At 35.1% G+C, this 26,898-nt stretch overlaps 1 protein-coding gene across 1 annotated transcript in view; it reads right to left on the bottom strand.

Moving 5' to 3' along the window:
- Positions 1–2,801: 2,801 nt before the first annotated feature.
- LOC149409770 (uncharacterized) overlaps positions 2,802–26,898 on the bottom strand; it is a 41,667-nt gene continuing 17,570 nt past the window's right edge. The window contains exons 2-5 of the mRNA XM_089649233.1: positions 8,673–8,812; positions 7,398–7,495; positions 7,061–7,150; positions 2,802–6,943 (exon numbers count right to left, since the gene is read on the bottom strand). Of these exons, the coding sequence (XP_089505359.1) occupies positions 4,157–6,943; positions 7,061–7,150; positions 7,398–7,495; positions 8,673–8,812 (3,115 nt within the window). The 3' untranslated portion in view covers positions 2,802–4,156. The remainder of the gene's footprint in view (positions 6,944–7,060; positions 7,151–7,397; positions 7,496–8,672; positions 8,813–26,898) is intronic.

The raw sequence follows: 26,898 nt of genomic DNA, 5'->3' as shown, positions 1-26,898 counted from the left end.
TACCATCATAAGAACAGCATAATATATGTTTTGTTTAAATCATAATATCTTTCATACGCAAGCTTACATTTAAAAGGTTGACCAATTATTAATTCCTTTGTCTTTGATATAAAATCTGTTTGTAATTTAACTTTGAACCAAAATTTAAAATCAACGGAAATCTTATTAATCCATGGTTTTAGTGGCAATTTTTTACAAGTTTAAAAAATTTGTTTAAAATATTTTACAAATTAATTAACCACAACTGTTAAATTTACATATTTACGAAAGATGTGTATTTATGCAATATTATTATTTTTAACGAAAGGCAAACATTCCCGGGTTACAAATAACCTGACAGTATTTGAATTCAAACATCTGAAGAATTTTGAAAACATCCAATATTTTAAGAATAAAAAAGAGATTTTGTGGGGATTTCCATTACGCTACTTTTGATCTAAACTATTTTGTATTATCTTTTTTAAGGTCTAGCAAAATGGATTTTGATTTTTTTTTTGCTTTACCGAAATATTTTGTAATTTTTTTAATTAATAAATGATGAAACGATATTATTTGTATTTACTAAATGATTCCTTGCAAATTTTGTGCGTTTTATTAGAGCATGATGTTTATTTTTAATGTCAACAATATATGTATGAAAATTTTTTTTTGTTTGTCATTCGAAAAGCAGTCTTTGTACTTAGCAATCACACCGACTTCAATCATACATGGACAGGTATCTAAATATTTTGGCTTGGCAGCTAATTTGATTTCATTAAATCGTAGCTTGGGTAGTCCTGTATCCGACAGTTTATCAAAAACAGCTGATAATAATAATCAATTTTTGAATTTCACAGTTCAAACCATTCCAAGGAAATTGTCCAAACCACAATATAAAATTCAATGAAAACAAAATTAGTGCCATTTTGTCGAGTTTAAATAGAAATACATATTTCGAAACAACAAACATTCAGATTTTTTTATATTCATAATGTAAAGTTAATTGTTTATTCTATCTATTTATGTAACCGGCTTTTCATAAATATACTTCTTTTTTTTCATATTTTATAGTGAATTGGTGACATTCAACAATAATATTACGACATGTAATAGAACAGAATGGTACAAGTAAAAAATCACTTAGCAAACATTATTCTGCAACTTGAAAGAATTCTACACATCCATATGTTGGTTATTCAATCTTTTTTCGTTTAATAAAATGGTAAGTATATCAGAAATTAATTTTAAAAAAAGTTGAAAAATAATCGAAATTTTTCTTAATACTTCCAATATTCACGTCTACCATTAATATTAATATCGGGGTTACCATGTCAACAAGCAGACAGTTAACGTAACATAAAAATATTTTGATAATCCAAGATCATAATGTTCGCATCAGCTATCTGAGAAATTTAACAAATATGTACAATAAATATTGCATAATTTCTAGACTTCTAGTGGTAGACGTGAATCTTAAAAGACAGACTTTTTGTCATGAAATCTGTCCATGTTTAATCATTGTAATTTTTTTACAAGAATTACAAAGATGGTAAGAATTATATTTTAATTTTGTATACATTAATCAAAAATCTATGGGCCATTTATCACTAGGCAAATACACAAAATGTGCTTTTAAATTATTTATATTTTGAGAGTAAGTTGCACACTATGTATGTAATAATTTTTAAATGTTTTTTTTATTATAAATGCATAAGACTTTTCACTTAATTTAAGAATATTTTTTTTAAATCGTAAAAATAGCGAGAAAAAAAAAGTAAGAGATTTATTTATTTTTAATCATTTATTGTGATAATTCGACAAAATAATGGTAATAAAATACAGACAATTGGAAAAAAAATGTGAAAAATAAAAAGGTAAGTAATTGTAAAATTAATAGTTTAAGAAGAAAAAAACACGTTATGTTTTTTGCTACAGTGTGTAGCAAAAAACATAATCTTATATATGAGGTAAAAGCATGTAGGCCTATTTAATTTAAGTGACATCACAGATATTAAAATGTTAATGAAATAATTATTGTTAATTAATTAAAAAAAATTAGGCATCTATATACATTGTTATTCATTAATCAAATTTGAAACTGTTACAATTTTTATGCAAATCCATTACTAAGCTGGTGAGAACCAGGCCTTTTTTACAATCCCAGTTTAAATTTGAAATCATACTGAAAATTTTTATGAAAAAATTATTGAAATTTTTTTTTTTAAATTTGTCAAAATTTTATAAAAAAAACATTGATATAAAATGACATTTGACATAATTAAGACATATGAAATGTCATTTTCACGTAAGAAATGACATATTGTATTGTGTTACACTAACTAAACCTATTGCACTGTAAATGGTAGGAATATTCAATACAAGATATCTGCATTACATAAAATATATTCAATTCACGATTTTTATACAAATTTGGTTAAAAATGTGATGGAAAAATCATTTTATTTCATTGAAGAATCGATAAATGAGTTGAAGTTGTAAAAAAAAATAATTTTAGAAACATTGCGTTTAATGTTGTTAAAATGTGACTTCTTCATAAATACAATATTATTTAATGTTATAAAAAAGTCATGATTTTTTTTATGTGCAAAGTTTTTAATATATGGTATATTAAATTTAATGTAAAAAAGTGTCAATTTATGACACACAACATATTAAATATTGTAAAAAAGTGTCAATTTATGACACACAGCATATTAAATGTTGTAGAAAAGTATAAGTTTACAACACACAACATATTAAATGTTGTAAAAAGTGTCAATTTATGATACACAACATATAAAATGTTGTAAAAAAGTGTCAATTTATGACTCACAACATATTAAATGTTGTAAAAAAGTGTCAATTTATGAAACCCAAAATATTAAATGTTGTAAAAAAGTGACAATTTTGTGGATGAATTGAACCTCTATATTTCGAAAGTAAAAGAAAATAACGATTTTTAATACACAACATATATATTTTAATGTTGTAAAAAAGTGATAATTTTAAAATAGGCAAAAATTTTATGAGACTATTGGGCGAATTGAAGCTCTATATTTCTAAAGTTTTAATGTATGAAAAATGGCGTTGAACACAGCTGTGGCATTGATGGTATCACCAGATAGATAGATTTTTTAACAAAAATTCAAATTCATATAGAAAATAATAATGAGATGAACCATTAATGCTAACTTACAATTTATTTTTAACAATTTTTCCATCACAAATCAACACATGTCAAATATTGCATAGCATGGCCTGATTTTAGTCATAAAATCACAGGCATGTTATAGAGTATCAAAAAGCAAGCAGTTATTTTATTATCTGAACCAAATAATTATGAATGTGTATAACATATTGTACAAAATTAATCTTATTATTAGGTATTTCAAATGCAAAAATCAAATCACATACAATTCACACATGTCATGGCAAGTTCTGTTAAGTTATGTTGTAAACATGATATTACACACGAGTTGTAAACACATTTCAAACACAATGTTGTAAACATGATATAAACATAATGTTGCTAACAAGTTACAGAAACTATGTTGTAAACTTGTGTTGCAAACAAGTTACAGAAACTATGTTGTAAACTTGTGTTAGAAACATGTTACAAAGTCAATGTTGTATACTTATTATAAACATAATGTTTATAAACATACAATAAGTAGTTTCAAGTCCTAAATTAAAATTGGCTAATTTACAATGTCATCTGACCCTAAATATAACAAACATGTTATTTTAAAAATTTATAAAACGTCGACTTGTGGCAAATCAAAAGTGATGCCAGCGAACAAAATAATTATTGGGATTATTAATAATACGTAATATTCACACTAAGCGAAGTTTCGTGCTGCCACACTTCCTACATCAAATCACACCAAATAAATATGCAAGCCGATGTTGAAAAATTAATACAAAATTAAGAACAACATCACAGGTAGGTAAGTAATGTCTGTACCTAGCTAACTTCTCCGCGGCCAAGAAAAGAATTTGAATAATTGAGTTTTTCAGTCACTTTGTCATCTGCACCATAGCCGGCGCACTTAAATATTAGTAATACTAATTTGATTTTTTTTTTTAATGATTTTTTCCCCTTTTACACTAAATCTTCGTCCGAGAAATGGGGGTCGGATCAGAAATCCAGCTCTCGGTAGCTGGTGCTGAGTGAGGATCAGGTCTGGGGGTCTTCCAAAGGCCGGAAACGTACAAAGCCGTCTTGCGCTACGAGCATGCTGCCGTTCCGCTCTTCCGATTCCGCTACATGCTCGGGATTTAGATACGATCCAGGATGTTCGAAGTTCACTCCGCGGCCGCCTTGCGAATTTCCAGCGATTGCCGATGTGAAATTCCGATCGTTCGGGTTTTCGGAAAATCCATAGAGATCGGTCGATTTCGGACGGTCGGACTGATTAGCGAATACGTGGCTGTTGTTCTTGCCGCGTTTCTGCGATCCACTCGAGTTGATCATTGACGATGTGGGAGATTGGTTCCTGGCGTTTCTACGTTGAGAATCTCGAACCGGGCCGCCTTGCAGCATCATGACTGCCGGATCGTAGTAGTTTCTCATTGGATTCAGGGTTTGAATGCCTGATTGGTGGAATGATCCGTTGTCAGACGGATATCCAAATTCGCCGGTTTCGTTCATATGCGGATGGTGGTAATGATGGATGTTCGGATCGTAGCCTAATGTCATGCAATTATTCTGTTGGTTCTTCTGACTGGCGCTCTGCTTGTTCCTATGTTTCTTTCTCGGGTTGCTCAAGTTATGACCGCTATTGTTTCGTGATGACAATCGATCGAACGACAAGTGTTTGAAATTGTTTTGCGATCCCCGGACGGATCCTCCATTTCCGTACGCACCGCCGCCTGAAGGATTGTTTTTGTGGTTGATATCACGGACAAAATCAGAATTGCTTCCATATTGTATAACGTTGTATTCGTGATCGATAGAATCGCCCGACGGATCCATGTTCTGAATGGCGGGTTCACAGTTAGAATAATGTTCTTCTGAAGCTGAGATGTTATCCATGTATCCTTGGTGGTTGGCTCCTTGCATGTGCCCCTTCATCAAATGGTTGGTAACTCCCTGACTAGACGTGGCGTTGCTCGATTCCGTCGAGCTGCTATGAGCGGCGTTAGCGATGGAACTGTGTCCAGAATAGTTTTCTGCTATAGAACCGTTGTCGCAATTAACTCCGAGTGCGTTGATCTGAAATCGCTGTCCTTCAAGACCTGTCGAACAACACTGATCTGGAACGCCTTGCATATGCGGTCCTAAAACCCCAGCGTCGTAAATAGGCTTCCCTGTCCTCAGAGTATAAGTGTGAAGATTTGTGTTTGTGTTGCAAATTGCCGGGTAATCGGATTCAAACTGTTCGTTGCTTGAGCTGGCAGTGCAAGGAAACAGACCTAGTCCAGATATCTTATGTCCGTCCGACTTCTCGTGTTGAAGACTTGCTACAATACCAACTTTGAGGCTGATAACCCAGGATATAAGTGCAACAATACTGATCTCAATGAGTCGTAGAGAGAACTGGTATCCCCACTGAAGCCAGTTGAATTTAGTCATGTTGACTTGTATATTGATTCCGAAAATGCCGTATATTTGCAGAACCGCCAACAAAATGAAGAGCATGGCCGTGGCGAGGTTGATATGAATCGCTTGGTACAAGTTCTGGAATCCGTGAATATAAGAATGCGACTTCTTTTGCAAGACCTTTTTCAGAGTTCTGTACACGTACAAGTATAGAAGACCCAAGGTCAGACAGACGAGGACGTAGATGACTTGACAAACGAGACCCAAGATTCTCTTTTCCATGCTATCCAAGTTTTTGTACACAGAATTGGTGTTTTCAATCATATGCAAAACGATGCAGAAGATGACATGAAGCAATCCTCCAATAATGATGGTCCTCGGACGTACGATCATTGAATAGCAGCTATTTTTAAAGTTGATACTATTAATCAACAAAAACAAAATTGAAGCCGAGAAAGCAATGCTGAGGAAGATTTCCGGAACGTGCAGTAGAATCTCACTCAAGAACATGGGCAAAGATCCATTGATGTTGTAAGGATCATAACACATGTAGAAAATTCGCATCAAACAGACCAGAACGAGGATAAGATGCAAGATGATGAAGTAGTACTGAGTGAAAAGATGGGTGAACTTGTTGTAGCAGATGATCTTGAAGATGGAATACACAGCCAGAATTGTGAACATGGCTGTAGCCAAATAGATATGCAAGTTCCATGCAACAGGCCACGTAACCCCAGCTTGATTCCTTGTATGAGAGACAGAACTACCACCAGACTTGGACGGTTTCTGTTGCATCTTTCCTTCTGTGTTTGTATTAGGCAAGTTGTGGAATCTTTCGGTTGACGATTCAGAGTCCTTCAATACAAATGTGGAGACTGTTGCACTGCCTTGATTGGAATTGAGTTTACCTCCATCTACAGAGTTGTTGTCACCGGCTTCGGGGTTTTCGGGATGCTTGTTGGTGGCGAATTGGAGGTTTCTTCTGGTGTTAGACTCTCCAGCGTTTTCGACCACAAGAGGTCGGTCAAGATTTCCCATGTCGGGCTCCATAACTGGAAGGGCTGAACCTTCCGTTGACGATTCTCTATCGGCAACAGTTCTTTCGATGCCTTGTCCCTTGTTGCCTTTGAGTCCGGTAATTCCTAGAATCGTGCTTTGGTTCCTTCGTGTTGTTTCCACTCTCGGGGGTTCGAGGTTTTGAGTTCCTGAAGGTGGTTTGGAGGTTGGAGTTCTCAGTAGAATATCAGGGACGTCATCCTTGCGTCCATTGGAGCCAGAGAGGATTCTGGAGACGATGGATCTGTTGAGGGGATTGGGGACAAAGTCCGTAAAGTTGGCTTGCTCCGGAGAGCTGAGAGATCCTTGGGAACGAAGATCATCAATGGACAGTCCTGAAGAATCGAGACTTCCATCAGCATTCACCTGGAATCAGAAATAAAAGTGTTATAGTAAGAAATATTGAAATTGCAGTACGGAACGATGAAATAGTCTTGAATTCAAAAGTTTATAATAAAGTATGTTGGCATTTGGAAGTTGTACCTTGTGACTCGGCGTATTGAGTGCTTTCTTCTTCTGATGAGGATCTGCTCCGGGAATCGGCGGAGAAGGAACTTGAGGTGAAGGCGGTTCCTGTAAAACATAAATTAATGATGTGATGACAAATCTATTTCTGGATTTACAATTTAATCAGCAGTTTTTGGTCAAATACTAATTAAACAAAACTATTGATAAAAAAAAAACAAATTAATACAATGCACTTGCGAGGACTGTCTTCGATAAAATAGCACATAAAATTGAATTGTAAAAAAATATTAAACCAAATCAGCAAGGAGTAAGAGAAATATTTGTTGGAATAAAGTAAATGAATGGTACAAACCTGTCCAGCTCTAATGGGCACTCTCTCGTGTCCGGGGACCAACGAAGGTGGAGGAATTGGTCTTCGATTCAGATAGCTCCCACTGTCGGCATTTGTTCCTGAAATTAGACAAGCCTATTGTAAAAAAATGTTGAAAAAAAATGCAACCACAATAAATAAGTTATTTTTGTAACCAATATTCGCACAAATTGGAGAAGTATGTTGTTGAAAGTTGAGTGACCAGCAGCAATTTCCAAATTGGCCCATTCAAATTCTTACGTTGTCTTCTGCAGGTGCACCAATCCATTTGAAGAGAATGGCATTCAATGCATTCTGTACATACCTCTAAAAGGCAGACCTTTGGATCTACTATACCCAAGCACAATGGAATGCAATAAGAATTCAATAAAACAACGCTTATAGAAAATTGTTTGTTGCCAGCGAAATGTTTAAATCTGGTAGAGTAAATTGTTTTTATGCTACAATAAGGCATAAAGAAATCTTCTTTTCTGAATCAATTGGGGAAACTGGCTTTTTTACTATGTTGTGTTGTGGTTTTCACTCATCATCTTCCCTTTGTCCTATTTGGGTCGTGGACCCATTGCTTCAACGAGTCTCCTCCACGCATCCGTGTTCTGGCCTACTTCAGTGGCCTCTCTCCATTGCAGGCCCAGCCTCTCTTCACACAATCTCTAGAGTTGCTTTCCCAAGTTAGTTTTTACTGAATGATGCAGACACAGCCGCTAAATGTGGATAGCTTCAAAGTACAGAGCACACTATTAAGGAGTGTCCACTCTATCAGTTCCTTAGAGGCAAGACACAACACCGAATACCGTTGAATGATTGAAGATTTTCAACCTTCTATAAACATTATCAGGCATATGATCAAAGGTTACCGGATAAATCAAAACCATATAGCAAAAACGTCAGGTTATTTCAAAAGAAGATAATTCGAGGAACTAGAGTCATTGATCCCTTCGTTACCAGTGTATTGTTGGGAAACATGCCAAATGCTCAACCATCATCTGTAAACGGATGACATTAGTCACATGAGAATGTGTCGTTTCTACAATTCTCATTTTTCAGTTCAACAACTCGGCTGTGGAATGACAGGCGAACCTCTGTTTCCTCCCTCCCTCCGACAACATAGGTCTTCAAGACTCATCTTCACTCCTTCCTTTCCACAAAAAGACCTTCCACAGAGCATCCCACAATATTAGATTAGATTAGGTTAAGTTACTTTAGGTTGGGTTTGTTTGTCATTGAGAAGACCGAGGATATGAAAATCACTTTTACCTCTAAGTGTGGGTTTGTCAGCAAAGGGGTTTTTGAAGTCTGGCGGCAGCGGGGGTGTGAAGTGGGTGCGCGAGGGGGGCGCATAGGACGGGGGAACCCCGGCCCCCGCTAGGATGGAAGCTCCATGGTGGGATGGCGGTCTGGAAACAAGAAAAAATAATGTTAATAAAGGAGTAATAAAATATAACATGACTGGAGATCCAGTCCTTAATTGTGATGGCTAGTTAGTTTTTTAAGTGTATACTAGTAATAATATGAACATATTACTTTCGGTTGTCTGTTATGTGCGTTAGTTATTTCTACGTTAAATTTGGTTGAATAAACTCAAATTTAATCAATGAAGAAGAAGATAATACTAAAAATTGGAACTGATATGTTGAGAATTCGGACTATCCTCTGATTTTTCACAGGTCTAAGCTAGTGTTATAATAATTCTAACGAACATACAACTGATGTCTACTATAAAGGGGACAGCATGAGAAAGAGCAGGAAAGGACTATAAAAGAGTGTGACCGATTATCCAGTGTCTCTTAGTATCACCTGTTATTATAGATAATACAATTTATTAATCAAGTTCTTTCTAACTATCCATCACGCCGTTTCCCGCAGGGGTAGGCAGAGAGGACAGACCGCCAAACAACTCGGTCACACCACACACTCCTTGCCTCATACATCGTCTCATACAAACTCTTCTATTATTCCGAATCTTGACATGGCCTGACTCAAGTATCTGATTCACTTTATCGTGCCATATCTACCTCGGGCGTCCCCGAATTCTCCTACCATTCACAGTCGCATCATATATTCTCCTTATATTACTTTCTTCATTCATTCGCTCTACATGCCCAAACCATCAGTAAACCAAACATTGTAATCTTACTCAATACGCTAACATCAGCCCAGCATTCTTTGCAAATCCCATGCATGAAGTCTGGAGTTGAGTTGGCACGAATGCTGTATGAAGATATAATGCCATTTGTGGCTGTTGCAGCCAGTCACATATCCAATTATTACAATCAGACTTCTCTTATGATATCGAATTCAGCAGTGATCTCCCCCCCCCCCTCCCACCACAGCTTCCAGACTAGACTATGAAGGGGGGAGTCTTACTGGGTTTAACATACCTGACTGATTTGGATAGGGAAGGAAGCACCGGTTATAGCTAAAACCAAATTAATTTAGAAAAAAGACTTTTCCATAGTATTTTCAATAAACTTGATTTATTTTTATTTATATGAGCACTGCATAAGAGTCACAACTGCTCCCAACCATGAGACTCTGACATCCCTATGTTGTGAGGCTGTAGGTGATGGGCAAGAGAAGGAGATGGGAAAGAGAAATGAGGGGAACTACCAAGCTATTCAGATCTGGTCACCAAACATATTTTTTTATAAACATTTATTTTTTTTATGCTTCCGATTTTGTTGTCTGAGTTAAATCTTCCCCATAGGAAAAACTAAACTCTTCCACACACTTTTTTGTTGTTTGTTTTTGGGGTGTTATGCCGTGTTGCGCTAACTCCTTCTAACTCTTTCTTTTTTGTTAGCGCAACACGGCATAACACCCCAAAAACAAACAACAAAAATGCTTTTGGCCGTGAGAATCTAAAAACTTACTCTTCCACACACTTTTCCACAAATGATTATCTAGTCAATCAACATTATGTAAGTGCATTATATAAGCAAAATAAATACAAAACAATACAAGAACAACACGTCAACTCACCAGAGATCAAATGGGAAAAAAAATTCACCAACTCCAGATATTTTCATATCAGAGGGTTCGGCTCGGTAGAACTTCTAACAGAGCCTATAAATCCTACTGACCCCTCAACATAAATATTTAAAAAATCTTTTGTTATCCTACATGTATTCAAAATGACCGACTTTTGCATCTTTATGTATAAATTTTTTGATAGATCTAATACGCCTAAATTTTGAATGAAAGAGCTAGGTATAATGCCAGCAGCCGAAATAACGAATGGTAATATTTTTATAGTCTGAGAATGCCAAATTCTAATTCTATTGTACTATTAATATTTTTTTCGTAATTTTCCGAATGTCACATGTGTTCCTATCTTTACAAACAGATTGCAATCTTAAGAGCACAGGCGTCAGGTAGGTATGCTGTCCTTGTTCTACAGCTATTACAATGGAAAATGCTCCGAGAAACTAAAGTCATTGATCACTTCGGCACCGGTGCATAGTCGGGAAACACGCCAAACGCGCGCCCAACATACGTACCCGGTTGACATTTTTTACGTGAGAACGGGTCGCTTCTACGACTCGTTCTTGAGATCAACAACTCAGCTGTGGAACGATTTGGCGACCACTTTGTTTCCATTCTCCTACAACATAAGGCTTTTCAAGACCCATGTTCACTCCAATTCCGCTCCACAAATCATCCCCAAAGATGACACAGGCCCTGGCGGAGATTATTTGTGTGGAGTTTTAAATTGGAGAATTTTAGAAACAATGTTATAGATTATACAAATCTATCCGTTCGTTAAAACAGAAGTAAAAAATTGTACATTTATAACTCTTTATTTTTTATTTGTTTATTATTTATTTAAATCTTATATTTTTCTGAACACCGTGATTTTTATTAAGTGATTCATATTTCTCAAATTATTTTTCCTGTTATCTAAGTAAGCACACACATAAATAATAATATAGGTTTTTTTTCAAATCATAATGTAAGGGTTAAAACCGATGCATCCACCCTAATAATTCAAAAGTCCGTGGGACATCCGGCGGTAGATAAATGTGCGGATAACAAATGGATATCGCGCAGAATTCAATTTTGATATTGAAAAATAGAAAAAATAAAATCAAAAAGGCAGCAAGCACAGTGGCGTACCTCAGCTATTGAATTGCAAGGAGCGGAAGTAGCTACCATTATTATTATTACCTACTGGATGTAGTATTTGCATGAAAGCCCAATCAACAGTGGCGTACGGATGATGAAAAATATACATTTTGAAAAGGATGTGCTACATTGAGTGCTATTTTTTCACACTTTCCGACATCCGATCGAGCATATACACGCGTAGTCGATGACAATCAACTTTTGGTGGCATTTCTCGATGACATTACCGGTAGTAGGTAACACATTTCTATCATAATAAACGTCCCAATATCACACTCCTATGCGACGGATTCAACAGCTAGGAAACAAATACTCCGATGTTGTCGATATATTTAGTACATCATTTTCATTATATACGCATACCTTATTGAAGTTGTTTTCATCAAGTAAGGGAGTATTTTGATAAAGCTATTTAAATTGACAGTATTACAGTATTTTGTCGGCTGAAAGAAAAAAAATATATTTTGGATTTTTTATTTTTATATTTTGTAACTACATACTGTGTGGATCGGTTTTGTCGGTTTTGCAATGTGCGCCTTTAAAATGCAATTATATTTGCAGCATTCGTCCAAACTTTTTAACATAGACTCAGTAGACTCAATTTAAATTTTTAATGATTTTTCTCCTCAGATTTTACTAATTTCGTAAATATTGTTATATATATGTATGTAAAAGCCTCAATACATACATAAATAAATAATTTTCCATAGGTAACACAGTTCTATCATCCTTTTCCGTAGGTAACACATTTCTATCATCATTTTCCGTAGGTAACACAGTTCTATCATCCTTTTCCGTAGGTAACACAGATCAATCATCCTTTTCCGTAAGTAACGCAGATCTATCATCCTTTTCCGTAAGTAACACAGTTCTATCACCCTTTTCCGTAGGTAACGCAGATCAATAATCCTTTTCCGTAAGTAACGCAGATCTATCATCCTTTTCCGTAAGTAACACAGTTCTATCATCCTTTTCCGTAGGTAACACAGTTCTATCATCCTTTTCCGTAGGTAACACAGATCAATCATCCTTTTCCGTAAGTAACGCAGATCTATCATCCTTTTCCGTAAGTAACACAGTTCTATCACCCTTTTCCGTAGGTAACGCAGATCAATAATCCTTTTCCGTAAGTAACGCAGATCTATCATCCTTTTCCGTAAGTAACACAGTTCTATCACCCTTTTCCGTAGGTAACGCAGATCAATAATCCTTTTCCGTAAGTAACGCAGATCTATCATCCTTTTCCGTAAGTAACACAGTTCTATCATCCTTTTCCGTAGGTAACACAGTTCTATCATCCTTTTCCGTAGGTAACACAGATCAATCATCCTTTTCCGTAAGTAACGCAGATCTATCATCCTTTTCCGTAAGTAACACAGTTCTATCACCCTTTTCCGTAGGTAACGCAGATCAATAATCCTTTTCCGTAAGTAACGCAGATCTATCATCCTTTTCCGTAAGTAACACAGTTCTATCACCCTTTTCCGTAGGTAACGCAGATCTATCATCCTTTTACGTAGGTAACACAGTTATATCATTCTTTTACCGTAGGTAACAGAGTTCTATCATCCTTTACCGTAAGTAACACAGTTCTATCACCCTTTTCCGTAGGTAACGCAGATCAATAATCCTTTTCCGTAAGTAACGCAGATCTATCATCCTTTTACGTAGATAACACAGTTATATCATTCTTTTACCGTAGGTAACAGAGTTCTATCATCCTTTTCCGTAGGTATCACAGTTCTATCATCATTTTCGTGGTCCGACGAGATGGAAAAACGGAAAAAAAATCGTAAAAGAAAATGAAGAGTAAGGGAAAGAGGGGTGCACCGGGTACAGCGGCGAAGGGGGGGAGAGAGAGGGGCAGGAAGCCGGAAGAAGATTTTCATTTTCCGAGTACGACAGCTCTCGCTATCCTCCCCTTTTTGGAACTCGCGAAATGTGAAAATATGAATACGAAAAATATACCTGGTGCGCTGTCTAGGGTTTGTGATTCTTTTAAATGTGAATACCGCACAAGAGTTCTTCTCCCACATCCTTCAGCTTCACAACATACCCCGATTGAGCAGTTGGGACTTTTGTGCGAAATTCACATTAAAAAAATTCAAACACCAATTTTTTATTGACTAATAAATATTTTATGTAAAAAAATAATATATTATTTTCGGTTTTCCTTCATGAAATGATCTCAAATTTGCTTTGAATTTAAGTATCATTTATAAAATTGGAACTACTTGTGCGAAGAATAATACAGACACAAGCGATAAAGTAAAGCAACCTACAAATAGTATAATATTTTAACACAAAATTATTTTTACTGTCATTTTCAAAATTGGGATTAAAGGTAACTAGCTGTCGTGCACCCGGCGTAGCTGGGAGTTATCCTTAGGAAATATACATATTATACCATTTAAGGCGATGCAGTACGTAGTAATGCAAAATCACGTGTTTTCGGTTTAAAAATTTGGTCGCCTAGAAATGTTTCAGATGCTTTAATTAAATACTGCGAGTAGAATACATCTTGGCCTCTGAAATAATCGAGTATTTTTTAGATAAGTCTTTTATAAGCCCGGAAAAAAATTATGTATAATGCCTATGAAAACTGTTTTAAGTTCGAAATCTCCTACTTACGAACCCATTTTTGGTTTTGGTTTTATTGTATAATATGGCAAATTAAGTTATTTATAAAATGTTCGAAAAACATTTAAATATTTGTGCCTGAACATCCACAAAATAAAATAAAAGGCACTTTTAGGCCACGTTTTTTTCTTGGATAAATCAAAAAAGGTGGATGGTGTTAAGAGGGAATTTAAGCCTTATCACCATCAAAATTAAGGTGTGTTATTGATAACGGCTCGATTCAAAATATTACACAACGTAGTGCATCGCCTTAAACGTGAAAAGAACCCATTAACAAATACTACAAAGTAGTTTATTGGTACTTTTCTCTTTTCTTGTATTATTTCTTATACTAGCTGACATGTACCTGGCGTTGTTGGGGGTTATCCTGAGTAGATAGACATATACCATCGCAGACTTTTCTGTAGGCCTTTTTAAGATATACAATTCCGTACTATATTATTTTAAAGTATCTCATAAGGTTTAGCCAGCGTTAGCAATGTAAGCGCCCGGAAATATTTATTTTACGACTTTATTACAAAACATCGACTATTCTCTATTTTCTATAAATATAATATGCATGTTTTATATACGAGGCGTATCCAGAAAGTAAGTGTACTGAATTTTTGTAGGTTACAAATCTTTTTATTGAAACAAAAAAATTACATGGTTACCGTAGTACAAATGTAAGCTATTTTTCGACATAGTCGCAAAGACATATGAATATTAGTAGACCTGCCCTAAGTGATTAAAAGCGTATTATCCCCACTCCCCATACCGGTTCCATTGGAGCCGGCTGGGCTCGCGTATGGCCTCAAGTGAAATTTGAAAACGTGACGTCATCATTCTTGTGCGAACTATGGTCGAGGCATCATCGGTTCATTTTACGAAATAACACGGCAAAATGTTGACTTGTACTATGAAAACTTGTAAAAATAGATGTGAAAAAGAGAATAAACCCAATTGTCGTATTACATTCCATATATAAGCATTGTTTTACTTTATTTTAAGCATATTCACATCGTATAATATGAATCAGTTGTTACTATCACATCGAGAAACGTCTGGACGCGAAACACAAAGCTGGTTGGTTGCTGGGAAGTAAATTATAAACATTTATAAAAGTGTCTTAACTAAATACTTAAACGAAATATTCGACTCTGAAAATGGAACCGAATTTTTTTGCCGAATTTGGATTTCGCAAATTTGTTCATAACGTGGCGAGTAATTTGCGCTCCCATGTAAAAATGTCTATTCATTCAAAAGCAGATTTTACTTTTAAGAAGTAAATGGTGATATTATAATGCGAGATGCCTATTTACTGTCAGATTGATTTATTGACGAATCACAGTCAGCTTCACTCCCTTCGTTCTTCAACAGTTGATTTTACCCCTCGCCATTATCTTCTCGTCTATTAATTCCTATGTCTGTGCATAGTCGCCATTCCTCTCAATGCAGGTGGTGAAGCGGGGGATCCACTTTTTGATGCCTTCCTCGAAGTAGTTTCCCGCCAACACCTTCGTCCACTTTTCCACCTCCTCCTTTACCTCCTCGTCGGTTAAAAACCTTTTTCCACCCATGTACAGCTTCAGGGAGGTAAAGAGATAATAATCTGAAGGTGCTAGGTTAAGGAAATGCGCGGGGTGGTTCAGGAAATCCCATTTAAACGAAGCAAGCAGTTCCTTCGTGGCGTTGGCCGTGTGTGGTCTGGCATTGTCGTGCAGCAGGCTGATTACCTTTGTCAGCATGCCTCTCCTTTTGTTATGAATCGCCTTCCGCAATTTTTTTAGGGTCTCTCAGTATCTTGCAGAGTTGATGGTCTCCACTTGAGGCAGATATTCAATCAAAATTATGCCTTGACAGTCCCAAAACACGGATGCCACGATTTTCTTGCCTGAAATTGTGGTTTTGAACTTTTTGGTGGAGGGTGAAGGGGTGAGAACCGTTTTTAAACTCGCGATACCACTTGTACACACTCGTACAATTCATAGCTTTATCACCATATGCAGTTTTAACCTCATTATAAACCTCAAACGGAGGTTTTTCCTTCCAAACGAGATAACGGATGAGCCGCGTATTTCGCATTTGGCGGGAGATTGGATTGACATTTTTCACGAAACGTGTTGTCGCGTTGACACTTCTCAACGTACTGACCTTGAACAGGTCTCGTTGCGGAGGGAAAGAGTCAGGCTACACGTAAGTGTAGCCAAAATATCGAAAATATAATTTATTCGGTCGTGAGAGCCTCAGTACACTTACTTTCTGGATATGCCTCGTACATAAACCTTGCGGAATAAATTCTCTAAATGTTACTGAAAACCCTATCAAAATCTGGTGCGTAGTTTAGAAGAACTAAGCGCACAAACAGACAGACAGACACGGATAGCGACTTTATTTTATACTATTTTTTGTATGCGTTTGTAAGTTTGTATTTATTTAGAGATTTCCCATGATTTTTTACGGTTATGAGTAGGTACCTACCTACCTATAATATAATATATGAACACAAAATTATTACAAACCATCTGTTGAGCTTTGTGTATAAATTCATTAAAAAAATCGCAACTATTATAGGAGCAGGAAAACAAATTAAATAGACTTTCGTGTGGGCATAAAAACTGGCAAACAATGAACATATGAAAATAACAACAACAAAAATATCTAAAAATTATGAATTTCTGAACCTGTCTAAACTTTGTTTCACAGTTTAAAATTCCGCTTACCGTGTTCTGCTTTGTTATTTTTCAGCGGACGACGGTGCCCGAAACACACGACGTAACGTCCAAATTGTCAAAAATTGTTTGCACTTTTGGACGGTCTAATTTAACATTCTACCCTAAAAGTAAAATGATATCATAACCCCACTTCTGGATGAATATCTATGGGAGAGGATGTTTTACATACTAAAATGTATCAGGTTTTGTTGTCGGTGGGTAATTTAATAAACAGGGTGTTTAATTTATTTAGTATTTAATAGTATTTTATTTTTTACCCTTGGAAAGCCAGCGGTAAAATGCCGATGGCCCGCTATTGCTTACTTCTTTTTTTGCAAAATTATGTTTTTTTATTTATATAGTGATATGTTTATTCCTAAATTACCAGGTGAAGTGTGTAGTTTGTAGGTGTGTGTGTGACGTGTGCAATGTATGTGTGAGTGTTTGTTTGTGTGTGTCTGTATGTATGCGCCACAGACATAGGAATTAATAGACGAGAAGATAATGGCGAGGGGTAAAATCAACTGTTGAAGAACGAAGGGAGTGAAGCTGACTGTGATTCGTCAATAAATCAATCTGACAGTAAATAGGCATCTCGCATTATAATATCACCATTTACTTCTTAAAAGTAAAATCTGCTTTTGAATGAATAGACATTTTTACATGGGAGCGCAAATTACTCGCCACGTTATGAACAAATTTGCGAAGTCCAAATTCGGCAAAAAAATTCGGTTCCATTTTCAGAGTCGAATATTTCGTTTAAGTATTTAGTTAAGACACTTTTATAAATGTTCATAATTTACTTCCCAGCAACCAACCAGCTTTGTGTTTCGCGTCCAGACGTTTCTCGATGTGATAGTAACAACTGATTCATATTATACGATATGAATATGCTTAAAATAAAGTAAAATAATGCTTATATATGGAATGTAATACGACAATTGGGTTTATTCTCTTTTTCACATCTATTTTTACAAGTTTTCATAGTACAAGTCATCATTTTGCCGTGTTATTTCGTAAAATGAACCGATGATGCCTCGACCATAGTTCGCACAAGAATGATGACGTCACGTTTTCAAATTTCACTTGAGGCCATACGCGAGCACAGCCGGCTCCAATGGAACCGGTATGGGGAGTGCGGATAGTAAGCTTTTAATCACTTAGGGCAGGTCTACTAATATTCATATGTCTATGGTATGCGCATTGAAGAATTTAAATTATTGACATGATGCCACGTTTGAATTTGGGCAGTGAATCCGAAAAAATGACAATGTTAGAGTTAAGACAAATATTATTTAGAGTAGGAAGAGGTCGGTTAATTGGCCTGTAAATTATAATAAATTGTACTGTCTTACCAGATATTTTTTTTAATGCAAAAATAAAAAGTTTAAAAAAATGGCTCACCTTATTATGTTTAACTAAAACTACTTGTTTAACTAAATTTGATAATGAAAAAAAAACTAACCGTATTGTTTTTAAATTTAATAATTAATAAAAAAATTCGCAAAATTACATTTTTTTTTAAATTCTGGTTGGAAACTTTGGTTTCATGAAAGTGTACATTTTAATTTTTCTGTGTTTAACTTTTAGATTTGAATATAAAGCGTGGTGGTTTCTCTTTCTAACAGCGTTTAGATCAATACTCGCACCATGATAGTAAGGAAGAGACAACGATTTCTATGAGACCTATAAATCAGCTGTTCCAAAAGCCACCAAATTAAATAGTACCTACCTACACCACCGATGATTTAAACGATCTATCTCTAAATTAATTTAAATGCCAAAAAAATATTTTTTTAAACACTCTGTAGTTTATGAGTCCCCTACTCAACTCAGTAGGGGATAGTGGGGTAGCACCGGTACCCGGGTTTTTTAATTAACATTTTTTCATTGTTTGCCTACTACGCTCTACCCCGCTCTGCCCGACCGACCTGTCAAGATGACGTCGCTCGCACGGTAGATATCATAATTCCCAGTCTATCTCCACTGGGGTCAGATGCGAAATTAAACAACGATCCAGATAGGCACTTAAACAAGAGCTGAATACGTAAACAATCGGATTATTTTGGCATTAAAGGTTGAATTATTTCATTTTAATGATTTTTTTCTTCTATTTGTTAAACCCAGTACACGTTTACTGCATGATTTGGTATTAGAGACTTAATTTTCAATTTCAATGATTTTTTTCATCTAATTTTACCAAACCCAGTTGACTATTTGACACAAATTTACCTGAACTCTGTAAACAATTATGTATTTGAAATATTTTAGCAAATTAGGCATTTTTTCGAACAATTCTAAACTTTTGTCCGTTTTGCAATGTGCGCCTGTAAAAAGCAATTATATTTGCAGCATTCATCCAAACTTTTTAACATAGACTCAGTAGACTCAATTTAAATTTTTAATGATTTTTCTCCTCAAATTTTACTAATCCCAGTGGATTTTTAACACAATTTTACCTCAACTCTGCAAACAATTATTTATTCGAAATATTTTAACAAATTAGGCATTTTTCAAACAATTCAAAACTTTTAATTTTGTCTGTTTTATGATGTACGCGTGATAAATTCAATTATGTGTGTTGCATTCGTCGAAACTTTTTAACATAGAACAGTAGTACATTTTTAACAATGGTTTTATCTGTGTGCTAAATTAAAATGAATAAAAGGTCTGTGACAGAAACAATATTGAAGAACATAATTTTAAACACAAACCAGTCGAAAATAGCTGCGTAAACCTAAACACCTTCTAGCTTACAAATTTTACGCTTCACCGTTACAGGTGATTTTGGCTTCATGAGAACGGGTCGTGTGGAACGAGCTATCGGTGTATGTTTTTCCTTCTTCATATAATCCGGGCCTCTTCAAGACCTGTATTAATAGATCCCTTCATTATTTTAACCAGCCTCACAAAGCTGCCTAATCGGATGGCGCTATAGTTCCTCCGTCTTTACACTCTGCAGACAGGGGGGTTTTATGCAGTTATGGAGTAATTTAAGAACCCAGTCATTACTAATAATTTATCTCTCGACAATGAAGGCGAAGCTTAATGCTAAATCACTATTTTGATTAATCTTTATAACGAAACAGTGTACATTATGAATACCAAAATCTGTGCTTTATATAAATTGAAGATTTTCCTATCGTTTCGCTTGAGTAGAATACAAATAAAATAATAAATTACTCAATAAAAATATAAATGTAAACTTCCTCTTCATACAATTCCCTAATTAGGGATATCATAGTCCGCCATAACAGAGAATCGGGCCTCTTGTAAAGTGCACATGTAAATAAACAACTTTTGCATCTAATTTCATTTTTAATGATGTAATTAAATAGCGGCAACATAAGGGGAAATTTGATATTTTACAAATTGGCACGCGAGGTAATTTGGTTACTAAGTAGGGTGCTTGCTTGCCTAGGAGATATTACACGCTCCTACCCCTGTCAGAAATCACTCACCCCTACCCCACGTTCCCCTAAACGCCAAAATCCTAAATCACTAGACAAGAATTTATTTCCAGAGATTTTTCAACTTAATTCGAATTAAAAACAAGAAGAAACTAAAAGAATTTCACCCATTTAATTTCGCTTTTAGTTGGGTCGTACAGGACGTTCATAAAATTCCTATACACTCAAGTAAAATCAGTGATATTCTTATTTAGGTTTTGTTTAGGGTGGAGGGTGTGAAGATAGGAAATAAATGCAAAAGAAATTAATAATGTTATTATGATGTTCTGCACTGTTCTGTACTATACTGTAGTACCGCCCAGCATAAAATTAACAATGTTATTATTAAGTTCTATACTGTTTTGTACTGTATTACCGCCCAGCATAAAATTGCTTTTTTCTTTCCTAAACACGATCATTACAGAACATATATACATATTATTTGAATAAATACCGGAAAGTACAATTATGTAATGTGCGTGCGAACCGTATCTAAATTTCTCTAATAAACAATAAACAGTGTTAATCTTCAGTGACCTACCAGGTAAGTTTGGTATTGTATATTAGGTACCTGTACAACATATAAATAAACCAGCTGACGTTTACCCGGCGTTGCTAGGGGTTTTCCTTAGGAGATAGACATATACCATTGCAAACTTTTTTAAAGGTTTTTTTAAGATATACAATTCCGTAGTACATTATTTTGAAGTATCTCATAAGGTTTAGCCAGCGTTAGCAATGTATCGCCCGAGAATATATTTTTAGGACTTGATCATTCGAAACATCGACTTTTCTCTACTTTCTATAAATATAATATTCATGTATTATACAGGGTGTATCGGCACGTACCCGACAAACTTTAACCAGCTATTCCTTAGCACATTTGGAGTAAAAAATCTTATGTGCACTTTGCTGTCCGGTAACGTTTTTTTTTAATAAAAAAATTACTATTCATATTTTCACCACATGTCACCACTGTTTTATCCTTTGTCAAAGTTTGAAAACTCATCTGGCAATATTTTATTCGAATTCCGTTGAATAATGCACGTGTGTACCTATATTGGCGCACTTTTACAATCACAACGAAATGGCACGGCACCATTCCTCTCATTTTTAACTATTATTATTTAGTGTGTGCGAAAGAGCGAAGACGCTTTTCGACATACTTGCTTATAACAGCTGTTGAACACGAAAAGCAATCCCAATGACAGTGATGTAGTGTGGAAGTTTTATTTTTTTTTGTTTTTAATTGAAAAAAAAATGCTACCGGACAGCAAAGTGCCCATAACATTTTTTACTCCAAATGTGCTAAGGAATAGCTGGTTAAAGTTTGTCGGGTTAGTGCCGATACATCCTGTATATGTAAACCTTCCGGAAGAAATTCTCTAAATGATCTAGAAAACCCTATCAAAATCCGTTCCGTAGTTTAGAAGAACTAAGCGCACAAACAGACAGACTCGGATAGCGACTTTATTTTATTATATTTAGAGATAAGAATCAAAACATATGTACATTTGGTGAAATGTATTACAGCGACCTTGAGGTGATTTTGCACAAAAACAGCGCTATACAAATCATCCAAAATATTTTAGTATTTTATTATTGTGACAGCTGTTTCGGCGTTCAAGGCCATTTTCAACCTGTGATTAGACCACGTTGAGACGACTTATTTATACGATTCTATTTACCAACAATTTTAATTTTTACAATGTCTAAAATGATTTATTTCTGGTTAAATCGATTTACTGAGAAAGTAATTGTGACAAAAGATTCTTAAAGCTTTATGGTCTTGTAAAAAGACTTATCTAAAAAATGCTCGATTATTTCAAAGGCCAAGATGCGTTCTACTCACCGTGTTTAATTGAAGTACCTAAAATATTGCTAAGCCATCAAATTTTCAAACACAGGTGGTTTTGCAGTACTTGGTAGTGCTTCGCCTTAAGTATAAAAATTGTACCTACAACTTCTACGTTCCTCGTCTCACAGTTAAATAAATATATCTGCTTGCAAATTACAGCTAAGTCACACCTTGTACCAAAGGGATACAGTTATATCACAGCACTCAAGTATTGAGTAAGCGCATGTAAAACGCATACAGTAAATAACCAAGTGTCTGCAATAAATTAACACTTAGATGTGAATGGAAATTATTGTCGTTGTATAAATTCAGTTTAATAGTTCTGCCGCATGTTAGATTTAGCTATTTCGTAATATTAATAATGCAGTCAATTATTATAGAAGACAGAGTATGGATATTAATGTATGCCAATGGTCAAATGTCAGCAAAAACTATTATTGACTATAGAAAATTTAATATGATGTGAAAATTGGCAAATCCACAGTTTACCTAGCAAGATGCATTAATGCGGAATTTGATTGCAAAAGCATCTCGCAAGGCAATTAGGTTTATTTGCGTTGTAAAATGGTGCTACTGATGCGCGTTCAGACGATTATGAGCTGTGATTTATTTTTTTATTGTTTTGCAGTGAATGCCAGTCACACTTCTCCCGACTGTCTGGAGCCATAGGGACTTTGGCATTCCCAATTGGAGCATGTTGAGAGGCTGGTAAAATATTACTATTCAAATCACGATCCCAAGCATTTCTTTAGATTATAATCAGGAACGAGTGTGTAGGACTGCCTGGAGGCCAGCGTCCTCTCTATTATGCTCTCACAATCTCTCTACGGCTAGAAACCTAACTGCCAGCCCACCTCTGAATATTGAGAAGCAAACCTATAGATTACAGACATCACTTGCAGAAATCTATAAACTCTATGAGCCACTAGCGCTAGAGACATCTGTGCTAAGTAACTTGAACTATCCTAGTTTTTATTCTGAATGATGGTCTTTCACTGGTATCCACATTCTAGGGGCCAGTTATTTCACAGAATTTGAAAAATTCATAAAATAAGTTCGAATTTTGGCTGTGAATCTTCCTACAAAAAATCGGCGCCTGTTGTTTCTTGCATTTTGCCCTTCTTTCAATATCTATATCAGCTTATCCATCTCTAACCATAACAGCTAATTAACCTTTAATTTGTTTCTCCTTATGGTGTGACCAAGATATTGTAGTGTCCTACTTTTGACATCAAGCATAATTTCGCAATCTTTCGTCGATATATCATACAAATTCTAAACAAGGCGTGTGGGAACTCTAACAAGAGAAATCGCCCAATTAACGAACTTTGAACAATCATAGAACAACTCAAAACTAATGAACCATTAACACAATAACAGTGCAATAGTTCAACCATCCTTTGCAGATGTCACTCGAGATATGTATCATAAATTAATTTATTGTAACTGTGTCTACGTTCAACTTTCGCTTTCCAATCTTCTCTTAAGCTATCTCTTGACATATCTTTGAATTGTCCAATTCTCAAAGTGTTTTTATATGTCTTTGTTGTCTGGTTCATTACTGTTGCTTTCGCAATGACCTGTAGACAGAAGGTAAATGTATAATAATATTATTATTATTATTAATGTAGGTCAGAGGTCAAGTGTATAACCTATCCCATGTGTTATACCGTTCAGCAAGTTACTTTTGAAGATTGTTATCTGTAAATTAGAGAGAGCTTTGTCACTAAGAGCTCCGTTGTAATCTCTCGTTCTGTTTTAAATACACGGAGAAAACTTACTGGTAAAAAATATATTCGTATTCCGGTTAAAAACGGGATTGCAGGACCCGAAATGATTAACAAATGAATTGATAGGTTTCCTGGTAAACTTTTTATAAAATACCAATGTTTTAATACGATCTCGGAACACGTGTTCATAAAAATCCTTTTTCGTTATTTAATATATTTAAAAAAAAACTTTAAAAGAAATACAAACATTCCCGAGTTACGAATAAACTAACAATATTTGAAAATCTCCTACTACCACTACATCAAGCGGAAAATGTTGCTTGTTTTGTGATGGAGGACTTACGCACTACACTTGGGTGGGACCCAAACGCAATGTCAACTCAGCCACCGACCGGTCATTCAAATGATTTGACCGGTCGGACAAACGCAGGTACACTAACAAGTGTTTCAACATTATTACGAATTTACTAAAAGTTTATCAGGAAGCGGTCTGCAGTCCCGTTTTTAACCGTATTACCAATAATTTGAAGAGATTTTTAATATATCAGAAATACTCATTTTTCTCCGCGTATTGTTAATTAGAAAGAGAGAGATGTTACAATGGATGTATCAGCGGTATACCTTAAGTGACTTAAGATTCCTGAGGCGTGTGTGTATAAAACCGTTGATAACCGTTCAGATGGCATACGAAGAAAAGAGTAAGTTAGTGGTATAAGAAGTCGGGGATGCCAGAGGCAAGATAAAGTGAATGAGACGAAATATGCATGTGAATGAAGCAATGAATCTGTGACGGCACAGTAGGGTAAAACGGCGTGATGATTTATTTGTTATTTCATCCTTCGATTTAGTTAAGAGATTTACAAGCATAAGTAGGTACCTGCTAAAATTTAAATCAATTCTAACGTTATAATAATATTCTTACCCATTTGAAAATATTTCTGAAACAAGTGTTAATTCACAAGTTAGTTTCTTAGAGAGACCTATTTTTCTCTCCGCTGCTGTGACACTAATTAATTGCGCAGATACAACAACGTGAAAATATAAATTACATTAGCAACCCGTCTGTCGGACACTAGTCATTAATTCTGTTGACTGGAATCGCATCGGCCCGTTGACAGCCGCTGAGAACACCGTTTCCAGTATTTTTGAGCCAGTGCAAAGCAAAGTGAATATGGATGGTGATAATGAATTACAAAGTAGACATTATACTCAATTAGCTAGTGACAGCAAACCGGCAGCGCAATTTGTCAGAGAGTTTTTTTTACTATCGGAACTAGCAAAACTTTACTAATGGACAGTCTGTGATTTTTAACTAACGTAGGTACCTGTTTTATAATTTTTATGAGACAGGTCAAAAGAACGTCCATATCTGTTCTGTGTAAATCGAAATCTGTTCAAAGAGAGAGAGATAGAGAGAATTAGCAATGTATAATGTATAAGATATTTCATGTTCGGTACCTATGATATGTTTCATTGTAACAGGTGACGTGTGTAGTTTATAGGTGTGTGTGTGACGTGTGTAATGTATGTGTGAGTGTTTGTGTGTGTTTGTGTCTGTATGTATGCGCATTGAATAGTTTAAATTATTGACATGATGCCACGTTTGAATTTGGGCAGTGAATCAGAAAAAATGTCAATGTTAGAGTTATGACAAATATTATTTAGAGTATGAAGAGCGCGGTTAATTGGCGAATTAGATGCTGCATTTGTTTTATAATTAAGCGTGTGGAATAGCACTGTATGTCGTGTACGTCTCAAAGGTATGTTAATTAATTAATAATAAATTCTGAATGACTAATGTTATCAGGATATCGGTTTAAAAAAAAACAATTTCAACAGGATCATTTTTAGTTTTGTTGAGAATTGCTGGCATCCCTCGTCTCTCTGACATCCCCAGCTCTAATGGACTTCGCAAGTGAAACATTTTGATATTAATGACTGCGTCAGCACTATTTAGAATTTAGGAGCTGTAGGCTGCGTGGCCGTGTTGTTTTTAATGGCCAGTGATATTTTATCATTTAGGTATATTTTACAGCGATGTCAGCACTAAAGACTTTCAAAAAGTACGTACCTACAGACCTACATAGCCAAAACCGAAATTAATTTTGGATAATCGAAATATTGCTTAATATACCAATGGCTGTTATGGCCCCGTAGTAAGCGTTCAAATATGGTTTGAAAGGGAGGGTTCCATAATAACTCAACAAAGTGACTATTCAACACACCTTTAAAAAGTGATATAAAGTCATTAAAAATGATGAACTTTTTTTTTAATCTAACCTTACCTAACCTACTTAACCCAGTTAATAAAGTTTTTGTTTCATCACTTTCCATGACTTTATATAACTTTTTAAAGATGTGATGAATTAACATTTTGATGATTTATCCGGTCACCGAAAGGGAGAAATGTAAATATATTATATTGAAAATTGTGAAAATATTTAATAAAACACGACTCGTTTGAAATAGAGCAAAAATCTCTCGAAAAATGCTTTTGTTGCATTTAAAGATACACTGTAATTTTTTTCAAGCCGATAACATATTAAATAATAGAACAAACGTATTTTAAATAATTTTCGGAGCTTAATTTCATATAATTAACGTTTTGGCATAACAAATGTATACATATTATGTTTTAAAATAACGCAAAATTTTTTTTGAGCTTAAAACTTAAAGAGTTAACGAGAAACTTGTTATAAATAGGCAGAAATTGGATAGGCGGGGGCATTTCAGCACGTTTCAGAACGCTATATATTTTCAGCAGTGAAGTGCGTTTGTGTGATGAACCCCCATTAATATAATATTTTCAAAATTGGAACTGATTTGTCGATATTTCCGACTATCCCGTGATTTTCCACGGCCTGCGCTAGTAATTATACAAGGATACGCATAAGCTATGGCCATTATCATCCTATCATCAAATTTAATGTGCGACAGAAAAAAATACAACTTAATAAAATCACAAAATAAAAACTTTCGAACAAAAAC

Source organism: Hesperophylax consimilis, chromosome 29 (assembly GCF_061612785.1).
Source record: "Hesperophylax consimilis isolate HC1 chromosome 29, BYU_Hcon_1.0, whole genome shotgun sequence".
Taxonomy (NCBI): Eukaryota; Metazoa; Arthropoda; class Insecta; order Trichoptera; family Limnephilidae; genus Hesperophylax; species Hesperophylax consimilis.
The sequence above is the reverse complement of the archived record's forward strand: the minus strand, read 5'-3'. Positions and strand labels throughout refer to the sequence as shown.